This window comes from Pelobates fuscus, chromosome 8 (genome assembly GCF_036172605.1).
Source record: "Pelobates fuscus isolate aPelFus1 chromosome 8, aPelFus1.pri, whole genome shotgun sequence".
Taxonomy (NCBI): domain Eukaryota; kingdom Metazoa; phylum Chordata; class Amphibia; order Anura; family Pelobatidae; genus Pelobates; species Pelobates fuscus.
The window spans coordinates 59,056,928-59,069,215 of record NC_086324.1 but is presented as its reverse complement, the minus strand read 5'-3'; the positions used below and the strand labels follow the sequence as shown (position 1 = coordinate 59,069,215).

General features: G+C 40.7%; 1 protein-coding gene across 2 annotated transcripts in view; it reads left to right on the top strand.

Annotated features, from left to right (window-relative positions):
- VPS8 (VPS8 subunit of CORVET complex) overlaps positions 1–12,288 on the top strand; it is a 166,978-nt gene that overhangs the window by 81,120 nt on the left and 73,570 nt on the right. For both annotated transcript variants that reach the window (XM_063429889.1, XM_063429890.1), the window contains exons 30-33: positions 1,070–1,126; positions 4,210–4,292; positions 5,540–5,624; positions 7,407–7,505. In XM_063429889.1, coding sequence (XP_063285959.1) covers positions 1,070–1,126; positions 4,210–4,292; positions 5,540–5,624; positions 7,407–7,505 — 324 coding nt within the window. The remainder of the gene's footprint in view (positions 1–1,069; positions 1,127–4,209; positions 4,293–5,539; positions 5,625–7,406; positions 7,506–12,288) is intronic.

The window sequence follows — 12,288 nt, the reverse complement described above, 5'->3', positions numbered from 1 at the left end:
TTTCTTTAAAGGAACACTATAGTCACCTAAATTACTTTAGCTAAATAAAGCAGTTTTAGTGTATAGATCATTCCCCTGCAATTTCATTGCTCAATGCACTGCCATTTAGGAGTTACATCACTTTGTTTCTGTTTATGCAGCCCTAGCCACACCTCCCCTGGCTATGACTGACAGAGCCTGCATGAAATAAAAACTGGTTTCACTTTCAAACAGATGTAATTTACCTTAAATAATTGTATCTCAATCTCTAAATTGAACTTTAATCACACACAGGAGGCTCTTGCAGGGTCTAGCAAGCCTATTAACATAGCATGGGATAAGAAAATCTTAATTAAACAGAACTTGCAATAAAGAAAGCCTAAATAGGGCTCTCTTTACAGGAAGTGTTTAGGAAGGCTGTGCAAGTCACATGCAGGGAGGTGTGACTAGGGTTCATAAACAAAGGGATTTAACTCCTAAATGACAGAGGATTGAGCAGTGAGGCTGCAGGGGCATTTTCTATACACCAAAACTGCTTCATTAAGCTAAAGTTGTTCAGGTGCCTATAGTGTCCCTTTAACCCCTTAAGGACCAAACTTCTGGAATAAAAGGGAATCATGACATGTCACACATGTCATGTGTCCTTATTGGTATGTTTACAGTATATTGAAAATGAATCTTAAACTAGTATGTACCTTGTGTAAATATATAATCAGTTTGTGTAAATGTGTTAGTTTGATTTTCTTCCAGTTTCCATGTAATTTCCACTGTTTTTTTTTTTCCATTATTTTTTTCTTGATGTTTAAATTCCAGATTCAAGGGCACAACTTTTCTGCAGGTTTAACAGACTGTTGTTTGCTTCATGTTCTATCTCAGTTAAAAACATGTCAGGGTTGTCTAAAGCTCTTTGCAGTGTTTTTCAGGTAATTGAAACATATGGTGTTTTAGGGCACATTTATTACTGCATATTATTGTGAAATGGTTATTGCAGCTACAGTTTCAAGGATAAGGAAAAGTCAATTTGTACAGAGCTGTGTTCTACTCACATGTATATCCAGAGAGCTGCTCATGAAACCCCACTTTCTGACAGGTTCTAGAATTTCTATGCAGTCCAGATGATGATTCACGGCATTCGGAAAGACAGCAGGTACGAAATTCACCCTTTTCCTTTTTCGTATTTAGAGAAATGTGGATTTTACAGTTGCAAGAAAAAGTATGTGAACCCTTTGGAATGAAATGGATTTCTGCACAAATTGGTCATAAAATGTGATCTGATCATCATCTAAGTCACAACAATAGACAATCACAGTCTGTTTAAACTAATAACACACAAAGAATGAAATGTTGCCATGTTTTTATTGAACACACCATGTAAACATTCACAGTGCAGGTGAAAAAAGTATGTGAACCCCTAGACCAAGCATAGGCAACCTTCGGCACTGCAGATGTTTTGGACTACACCTCCCATCATACTTTGCCAGCATTATGGGTGTAAGAGCATTATGGGGGATGTAGTCCACAACATCTGGAGTGCCGCAGGTTGCCTACCCCTGCCCTAGACTAATGACATTTTCAAGAGCTAATTGGAGTGAGATGTCAGCCAACTGGAGTCCAATCAGTGAGATGAGATTGGAGGTGTTGGTTACAGCTGCCCTGCCCTATAAAAACACACACACCAGTTCTGGGTTTGCTTTTCACAAGAAGCATTGCCTGATGTGAATGATGCCTCGCACAAAAGAGCTCTCAGAAGACCTACGATTAAGAATTGTTGACTTGCATAAAGCTGGAAAGGGTTATAAAAGTATCTCCAAAAGATTGCTGTTCATCAGTCCGGTAAGACAAATTGTCTATATGGAGAAAGGTCAGCACTGCTGCTACTCTCCCTAGGAGTGGTCGTCTTGTAAAGATGACTGCAAGAGCACAGCGCAGACTGCTTAATGAGGTGAAGAAGAATCCTAGAGTGTCAGCTAAATACTTACAAAAGTCACTGGCAAATGCTAACATCCCTGTTAGCGAATCTACAATACGTAAAACACTAAACAAGAATGGATTTCATGGGAGGAAACCACAGAGGAAGCCACAGCTGTCCAAACAAAACATTGCTGCACGTTTACAGTTTGCACAAGAGCACCTGGATGTTCCACAGCAGTACTGGCAAAATATTCTGTGGACAGATGAAACCAAAGTTGAGTTGTTTGGAAGAAATACACAACACTATGTGTGGCGAAAAAGAGGCACCGCACACCAACATCAAAACCTCATCCCCACTGTGAAGTATGGTGGTGGGGGCATCATGGTTTGGGGCTGCTTTGCTGCGACAGGGCCTGGACGGATTGCTATCTTTGAAGGAAAAATGAATTCCCAAGTTTTTCAAGACATTTTACAGGAGAACTTAAGGCCATCTGTCTACTAGCTGAAGCTCAACAGAAGATGGGTGTTGTAACAGGACAATGCCCCAAAGCATAGAAGTAAATCAACAACAGAATGGCTTAAACAGAAGAAAATACGCCTTCTGAAGTAGCCCAGTCACAGTCCTGACCTCAACCCGATTGAGATGCTGTGGCATGACCTCAAGAAAGCGATTCACACCAGACATCCCAAGAATATTGCTGAACTGAAACAGTTCTGTAAAGAGGAATGGTCAAGAATTACTCCTGACCGTTGTGCACGTCTGATCTGCAACTACAGCAAACGTTTGGTTGAAGTTATTGCTGCCAAAGGAGGTTCAACCAGTTATTAAATCCAAGGGTTCACATACTTTTCCCACCTGCACTGTGAATGTTTACATGGTGTGTTCAATAAAAACATGGCAACATTTCATTCTTTGTGTGTTATTAGTTTAAGCAGACTGTGATTGTCTATTGTTGTGACTTAGATGATGATCAGATCACATTTTATGACCAATTTGTGCAGAAATCCAGATCATTCCAAAGGGTTCACATACTTTTTCTTGCAACTGTATGTGTATATTGAGAGACAAAAGTGGTATATACATTATTTCTAAGCAACATAACAAGCATCCTATGTAATGAGTACTAAAGTGACTTGCATCTCATCTACACTTTTCCCTAAACTTCTCGTAGACGGTAGTTTATGGGATTAAAAAAAACCATAGACCAGAATAAGAAGCAGTTGCTGTCAGATAACAACACCTGTTATATATTTTTTTCTGGGGCCTGTAACATTGGTGTTATATATTATATATATATGTATATATATATTTTTTTGTTTACTTGCTGCAATATAATATAACAATAGCAGTCTGCACTACACGAAGAGGTATTTATTATGCATGTGTGCACCTATAACATATTAATCAAATGTTTAAAGTGGCATTCCACTGAAAAATCTTGCTACGCCGATGTAAACAATGCTTATGGGATAAGCTCAGCAGTGTGGTAGAAGGTTAAATCAACATGACTGGCTGAGCTGCTTTCTGATTTAGTGAGAGCTTATTACAGATTTTTTTTTAATGCATTACAGTTGCACTTATTAAGGCATGAAAAAAAAGAATAGATCAACTTTAAACTAAACAGAAATATTTGATGAGAAAGGCTTTTCATAAAAACAATGCTTTTCTAGCCTGAACCATTCCCTTATTGAACCATTCCCTTATTGAACCATTCCCTTACCGAACCATTCCCTTACCGAACCATTCCCTTACCGAACCATTCCCTTACCGAGCCATTCCCTTACCGAGCCATTCCCTTTTTGAGCCATTCCCTTTTTGAGCCATTCCCTTATTGAGCCATTCCCTTATTGAGCCATTCCCTTATTGAGCCATTCCCTTATTGAGCCATTCCCTTATTGAGCCATTCCCTTATTGAGCCATTCCCTTATTGAGCCATTCCCTTATTGAGCCATTCCCTTACCGAACCATTCCCTTACCGAACCATTCCCTTACCGAACCATTCTCTTACCGAACCATTCCCTTATTGAACCATTCCCTTATTGAACCATTCCCTTATTGAACCATTCCCTTATTGAACCATTCCCTTATTGAACCATTCCCTTATTGAACCATTCCCTTATTGAACCATTCCCTTATTGAACCATTCCCTTATTGAACCATTCCCTTACCGAACCATTCCCTTACCGAACCATTCCCTTACCGAACCATTCCCTTACCGAACCATTCCCTTACCGAACCATTCCCTTACCGAGCCATTCCTTTATTGAACCATTCCCTTACCGAACCGTTCCCTTATTGATTCTTGTTTCATTCTACAGGTTCTCCTTGAGCTCCTTCAAGCCGGCGGTATAGTTCAGTTTGAAGAAAACCGGCTGATCCACCTAGCAGAGAGAGCTCAGTTGTAAGATCATCCTCTTAAGTTTTATAACTGTCAAGAACAGGTTCTGGGGAAATACCTGCCTAGGGATATTAACAAACTGTCATGCTTGTCAACCTTTTGATAATTTAACATTTTTTATACAGTTTATATTTCACATATTTTGCTATATTTTCTGAGATACTATGAGGATAAACATATCCTTCCTTGTTGGATTATGTATAATTATTATTCGGTTCTATATACATATTTAATGAACATTAGGATTGAACCACAGCCTTTTTTTTCTTCTTTAATGTTCTAAGGCTGAGGACAGCTTAAACTAGGATCTGGAAATTGGATAAAATTGGATATAAGTATGAAAAATTTATTTAGGAAAATCAGAACAAGGAAAGCTGGGAGAGGGAGATATAGGCTATATAAAGGTTGAGGGTGATGTATATAACATTTTACTGAAGTAACCTACCAAAATCCATAATATCTTTTAAAGAAGAATAACATATCAATAAAAATGATGTGTCAAGACCAACTTTTTTTTAAAATGTATAATCGGTATTAAAGAAACAATCCAAGCACAATAACCACTACAGCTTGTTTCCTGCTTTGGAATTTTTGTCTCTCTGGGGTTAGTAGTAGAGGCCGGAAGCAGTACGCTACCCAAGTAAGAAGTCAAATCATTAAAAATAAAAGCCTGACTCCTTAGAATTGGGGGGTAAAGGGCACTTCTGGCAGCATAACCGCTACAGTAAGTTGTAGTGGTTATGGTACCTGGAGTGTTCCGTTAATTGAAGCACATTTTCAGTTAAAATAAGACACTTCATTATTAAATAATAGACATCACCATACAATTTCAAATCAAAATGCTACAAAAATATATAAAATACAATGAAGACAAATGCAATATGCAATGTATACCAATAAATAGTAGAACATTACATATTTTGTACTGCCTGAGGCTGTTCTATATTTCAATGTCACTATAAAGATAATCAATCTCATACAATATTCTTTTGTTACAGTTTGTATACAACTTCACCATCGCTAGGTCGTTTAGTATTTCCATTTATTACACAACATAGGAAGTTACTTATAGGGAAACACATGGCTAAAATCGGACACCATCTTTATACAATATATAGATAATGCATTAATATTAGGCAACATATTTTGGCATGACTATTGAAATGAAAATAATTTATTGTTGACTATACTGTCCTTTTATGAAAATGTACAATTTAATTTACTGTCTGTCATTTCTGTTTTTCGCATAGCTACCAGATCTGTGAGTTTATGTATGAGAGGAAGCACGAGTACGATAAAATCATAGATTGCTATATGCAAGACCCTATGAGAAAGGTAAATTGAGCCTTCCAAATCTGAATTCAAAGCGGTATAGTGTCCCTCTCCCTCTGCACCACCTCCCCCAGTGTTGGAATGGTTAAAAATAATTTCTAACACTTACCTGTTTCCAGTGTCCCCTCCCCCCACCCCCCCCCACCCCCCCCCACCCCCCCGATGGAGAATTAATGCCTTCCTGCAAGGATTTTGAAGACTCTAGATGTCCTCATGCAAGAAGCGCAAGAAGCGGCTTTCGTTTTTGTTAAACTTGTATTTTTTGCATTGCAGGGTAAAGGCTACAGGGACACTGCACCCAGACCACTTCCATGAGATGAAGTAGTCTGGGTATCTATAGTGTTCCTTTAGTATTGTGAAACTTCCATCAGCTTACACAGCACTACTTCCAAACCTATTGTGCACCTATCAGAGTGTAAGAAATAACCCAAAAATGTGCAAAATGAAGATTTTTATGTGCACAGCATTGGAATGTCATATTCCTGGAGCCGAAGCGCTAGCAAGCTAAAATTCCCATCATCTAATCAGTTAAATGCACTTGTAGGACTGTAGTGCTGGTTAAGGCTTTTCTGATTTTTATTTATGTATTTATTTTGTTTTGTTTTCTTCTTTAATGAAGCCACTCTCTTTTAGAGACAACCTCTCCTGCTCCTACCACTGAGCTAAGCCTGGCCACGAAGAGTGACGCTCATCGGCTGGGTGCGCTTAAATGATGCTCTGTCATTGAGCCGACCCTGCACAGCAAGGCTTAAAGGACCACTCTAGGCACCCAGACCACTTCAGCTTAATGAAGTGGTCTGGGTGCCAGGTCCTTCTAGGGTTAACCCATTTTTTCATAAACATAGCAGTTTCACAGAAACTGCTATGTTTGTGAATGGGTTAAGCCTTCCCCCTATTTCCTCTAGTGGCTGTCTCACTGACAGCCGCTAGAGGCGCTTGCGTGATTCTCACTGTGAAAATCACAGTGAGAGCACGCAAGCGTCCATAGGAAAGCATTATGAATGCTTTCCTATGTGACCGGCTGAATGCGCGCGCAGCTCTTGCCGCACGTGCGCATTCAGCCGACGGGGAGGAGAAGAGGAGCACCCTCAGGGCACTCTAGTGCCAGGAAAACGAGTTTGTTTTCCTGGCACTAGAGTGGTCCTTTAACTCAGTGGAACTAATGGAGGCGCTTTGCATGAACTTTCAGCAGCAGGGGAGGTGGCAATGAGCACCAAGGGTGACCCAGGTGTGTTGTCATGTAGTTTCTATGGTTTGGCTATTTACACTGAAAGGATGCCAGGGAACTATTCGCAAAAAAAAAAAATGCAAACAAACTAAAAGTCCCAGTGCCAGTTTTAAGTGGCCATCCAGTTGGCTCCATGTTCCCTCTGGGTTATTTTATAAAAGTGCCAATTTTAAGAGAAATATGTTCTACGAGAAAAATGTAATTGGACACCATTCAGCAGTAATGATGCCTTCCCAGGAGGTAGATCAGAGCTGCAGTGCGGAGACTTGTCTGGCACTGGATTAAAGATCAGTTTACTAGATTTTTATTTGTATATATTGGTTTTAATTAAAGTGTTCCTTTTACTATCTAATTTCATAATAACTTTATATGGCAATATATTGCTGTTGCATTATGCATTTGTGGGTATTGCAGCCAAATGAGGCATGTGGTCAATAGACAAATTTAGCTGCACTAAAGGACCAAATGGATCTTGTGTTTTTCATTGCCTTCATTTTTCAATATAAGATAATGGCATTGCCATTTATAGTAATGCTGAATGACTGTGTCTCCCGTAGCAAGAAGTGTTCAACTACATACATAATATTTTATCCATTCCTGGGTACAGTCCTGAGGAGAAGCACTTAACATGGGGCAAAGCAATGAGACACATGGAGGTAAGACTACATGGCTTATATACCAACAGAAGACATGCAAGTTCTTGTATGGCTATATCACATATAGTGAGCACGTGTATATGCACAAATGAAGAAAATCCTCTGCTCTAGATGAATGGTGTGTGACTTGGATATACCCTTGTGCTATAACTCATCAAGATAGGTCAAACTGAAAACCAAATAGTACGTGATAAAACTTACCCGTTAAACCCTTGGACCTTGTTGCTATCGAAAGTACTACATATTTTCCCAGGATCACAGAACCAGTTGGCAGCATGGGTAGCCTTGGCAAATCAAATCCTCGGTTTTGTGGATTTTATAAGATTTCTGGGATAGGGTTGATCTTCTGTAAGATTGAGGAAGAGAGAGAAATGGTTAAACTAACAGCTCACGTTCATGATCCCTAAGAAACATACCATAAGATTTGGGATGCCTGGGCAGTTGCATACATGTAAATCTAACTAGATATTACCTATGATGGCTACTCATTTATTTTCGCTTTGCCCTGTAAATGTAGAGGACATCCTATCCCTCACCCCCTCCATTTTACTTTCTTCTTCTTTTGTTCTCTCTCCCCCTTTTCTCTTCTCTCCCTTGCACGGTACTTTACATGTTCCTTCTCGTATCCTTTATCCTCTTTCTTCCATTAAATGGACACTACAGGCACCAATACAACTATAGTTTAATGAAGCAGTTTTGGTGTGTAGATCATGCCTCTGAATTCTTACTGCTCAATTATCTGCCATTTAGCAGTTAAATCACGTTTGTTTCTGTTTATGCCGCCCTTGCCATACCTCCCCTGGCTGTGACTCGCACAACCAGCATGAACAAAATGGTTTCATTTTCAATCACGTTAACTTACTTTATACGTTTCTCTTGCTCTGTAAGTTAAACTTTAATCACACAAAGGAGGCTCCTGCAAGTTCTAGCAAGCTATTAACAGAGCAGGAGATAGGAAATTCGAAATTAAACAGAATTTGCAATAAAGGAAGTGTAGGCACCAAATCTGCCTCTTTTAACTAAAGTTGTTTTGGTGACTATAATGTTCCTATGTCCTGTACCTGATTACTTCCCCAGTGCAACTCTGGCAATGCCTTGGTAAGGATGGTGTTTGCTTGGTTTATTAGAAGCACTGTTTTAGCTCTAACTATTTATATAATATATTATATTTTTTATATTGTGATACTGATAACTTGTCGTTGTTACCTTGTTTTGGAATAAAAATTCATACTAAATCAGGTGTGAAAAATAAAAAAGAATTAGCGCTTACATTGAAAGCAAACATGTATAGAAGTAATTCTATGTTCACAAGGTCAGTGGCAAATAAATTTATTGTATGTGTTGTCCTTGAGAAACCACTAACAAATGTGTATCTCTACTCTCAGCTATGTCAGAGAAATTGTGAATTGGAATGGATGCTTGTGCTTCCGCTATATTTCTACTTTGTTTCTCCAAGCCATGGCATAGAGAGATCACGTATCTAAATATTTGCTACCAATTTATATATTATGTTGTGGTTTGTAAAGCCAACAAATTAAGTTTGACTCAGTTGTAGCAAACGTTTGGTGATTTATTATAAAGCTTGTATATCGGCCTATAAATAATGAGTGAATATATGTTTTAAAGGGCCATCTTACCCTTGTCATTGCTGTCCCTCCTTATCTGTCACTAATCATTTTAATTTCCCTTGCTTTTTCTCTCCTATTCCCTTGCTCTCTCACTCATTGCTTTTGCCTTTCAATCATCTTTCTTGCTATAATTGTTCATCCTTTCATGCTCTCCTTCACTTGGCATGGGAACACCCTTCTTGCTGCACCTGATTGGCTTACCTTGCGGTCACTAGCTTCTTCTCCATTATTCACCCAACTGGGTGTACTTGTTCCATTTTTCTGGACCAGCTGCTCTGGATCAATTATTGATGAAGTAGACTGTTTGCTAGGATGAGAACAACAATGCTCCACCTTCTATTTCATAAAACCCAGTGAAATCCCTCCTTGAGTGGAAAATGATGTTGAACACAGACATTTCTTCTCCTATTTCCAAATGGCGAATATTTAGTATTTAGTGTGCCTTTGGATTCTATGGGGAGTAACGAGTGAACACCCGTTTTTTCCATTTTAGATCCTTTTTTGGCTATTGCTTGTTTTTTTTTTCCCCACTAGTTTGCCCTCCCACCTAATTATTTCTTCAAATGGCAACCATGCCTGACAATTCTTAATTTTTCACCAAGAGTCCTTGGCTATTTGAACTTTTCTCTTGTCAAAGAGCCATTGAAAATGTGACTTGCAGGTCTTTTTTCCAGGTGCCACATATATTTTTCAAATTAATATGCCCTTTTTTGCTTGATGAACCCAGCCTCTTATGCTAACTGAACCTTTGTTGGTTGTCCAACAGTCCCTGGAGATCCAACAAGACTACATTGCTTGGCATCTGCTAGGTCTGGAGAATTACTCCACTGATGGAGTTAAACAGCAGCGTTTTTACTCTACAATTTTTTTTCCCTTGAGCACAGAGTGAGGGCAATTTCGGGCTGTGTGTGTTGGTAGCTTTTACCGGAGCAGTGTACCAGTAGGAGGCTAAGCTAGAGAGAATCCCTGAGTTAATGGGGGATTGGTAAGTGTCACTGGTGCATATATTATCATCAGTGGTTGGGTCAAGGACACATTAATATTAACTTGAAATCTGATATTCTCAGAGGCATTCGCAGAAATAGATTAGAGGACATTACATTCCATGTGTCACTTTATTTTGAGTAATCATATTGGCTACCACTCAATAATAGTCCATCCGCCCCATTGTTGTTTTTGAGAATGTACTTGTAATTCTACCTTGTGTTTTGAGTATCTGGAAAGGTGCAAACATGCTTGAAATGAATAGAGAAAAGCTACAAAGGAAAAAAATAAGTTGCTAAAATTAATTAAACATAAGGGAGAGGTTGGAATTAAACCACTGGCAAAAGAGTAAACAATTCAGATGACGTGAATGTAAATGTACAATGGAAATGCATGATGCGAATGAATATTTCATTAAAATGATACTTTTGTCTTTATAGTGCTTGGTATATCATACATTTGTCCGGGTCTAATTTGGCAAAATAATTTTCTAAGTTTTGAAAATAGCCAGCTATCCGCCATTACAGCATTTTCGTCTACAAGTAAATAATTTAGCAGGAAGCATTTGTGAGTTTGCTCCATCCTTCTGTGTATATTTTCATGGGAGTCATGTTCATGAAGAGACCTTATCCTAATGTGACTATTGCCGACAGCATAGTACTTATCACAAGACAAACATTTACAATTGTGGCTTGCAAGAACATTGGCGGACTGTCAAAATCATAGGGGAATTTTTGTGATTATGATTTTTTTTAAAATAGCAATACATATTTTAGTTGTAATTAAGAGACGTTTGGGTCATCTTGTTTGCCAATTCCCCATCTAACGGTTAAGGCTTTATTATTAATCATGCTTCTTACTTGAGACAGCAGTCCGTATGTCTCACCGTTCCCAATCTATTCTACTGTGCTACCCCACCATGTCTCTGCTAAAATATGTTCAATCCCAGCTTCCTTTTTTTTTTTACAGAAGCCAATCATGTTATGTTCAGGTGTTTCATATACAGAATAGATTATTAAAAACATAATTTAGGGGGGCGGGGCCTGACCGCAGCATTGAGCGGACGCTGATCACCACAGCTCCTGCAACCATCGCCAGGAAAACTACCACAAAGCCGCTGAAACAGCTTTTAAGAGCCCATCAAAGACCACCAGATGACGGGTGCTGCCAGGGTGGACACAAAGGTACCCAACAAGCGACTACCTACCCGGTACGTACCAGACACGCTGGCGAGGCCTACCAGAAGAGCAGGTATGGGAGAAACGGCCGTTCTCCCGCAGCTTAGAATGCCTGGACACTTAACGCAGAGCCCGCGTTCCCCCCCCATGACCGGTGGGGGTTATCCCGGTCCGCATCCACACAAGCAAGCATACAAGCACTCACCGAGACACACGACCGCGAAGCGCAGAAGCCACACGTGGAGCAGGCAAGATGGCGCCCAACCCCCAGACCGCCGCTCTGCACGAAATAGAGCGGGAAACTAAACGCCGATATGATCGCATCTTCGGTGCCCTCTGGGAGAAGCTGGAGGCCCTGATGCAGTCCCCCCAAAAGGGACCCCCACCAGGCGACATGAGGCAGGGTCCACAGCACGGAAGCGCAGGGGGAGACAGGGTGAACCCCCCGAACCCCACCCGCAAGAAGAGTACACGCCTGAACAGGCCGGCCCCAAACCCAATAAGATGAAGGCCACTCACGGCCCGCACAAAACAACTGAAACACAAGAGACTCTCAAGGCACAACTCCGAAGGCGGCCTTACAGCTGTGCTGAGACCCGGCCTAAACCCCAGAGGGGCCCAGACCGGATGAGAGGACAGCAGAAGGGAAAGCATAACATGGCTGCCATGAAACTTCCATACCGGGAAGGCAAAGTCAGGCGACCACTACGCCCGACCACCCGACGCACCCTACAATGGAACCGCCCTTGCAGCACCAGAGTGGCCTCCAGGCTGCATCGGAGCAGACGCTCAAAAGGGCGGGAAATAGTGCCGGGTCCCTCTAACGCCGGAACCCAAGCTCATATACCACAGAAAAAGGCCCGGCCTACCCCTCATCCAGTGGTCCCAGCAACTAAGGACCAACTCAACGCCCACCGTAGGCCTCGGAGACGCAGTCCAAAGCCAGCGATGAGTCGTACTACCCCTGAGCAGGGATTATCCCATCACAGCCTC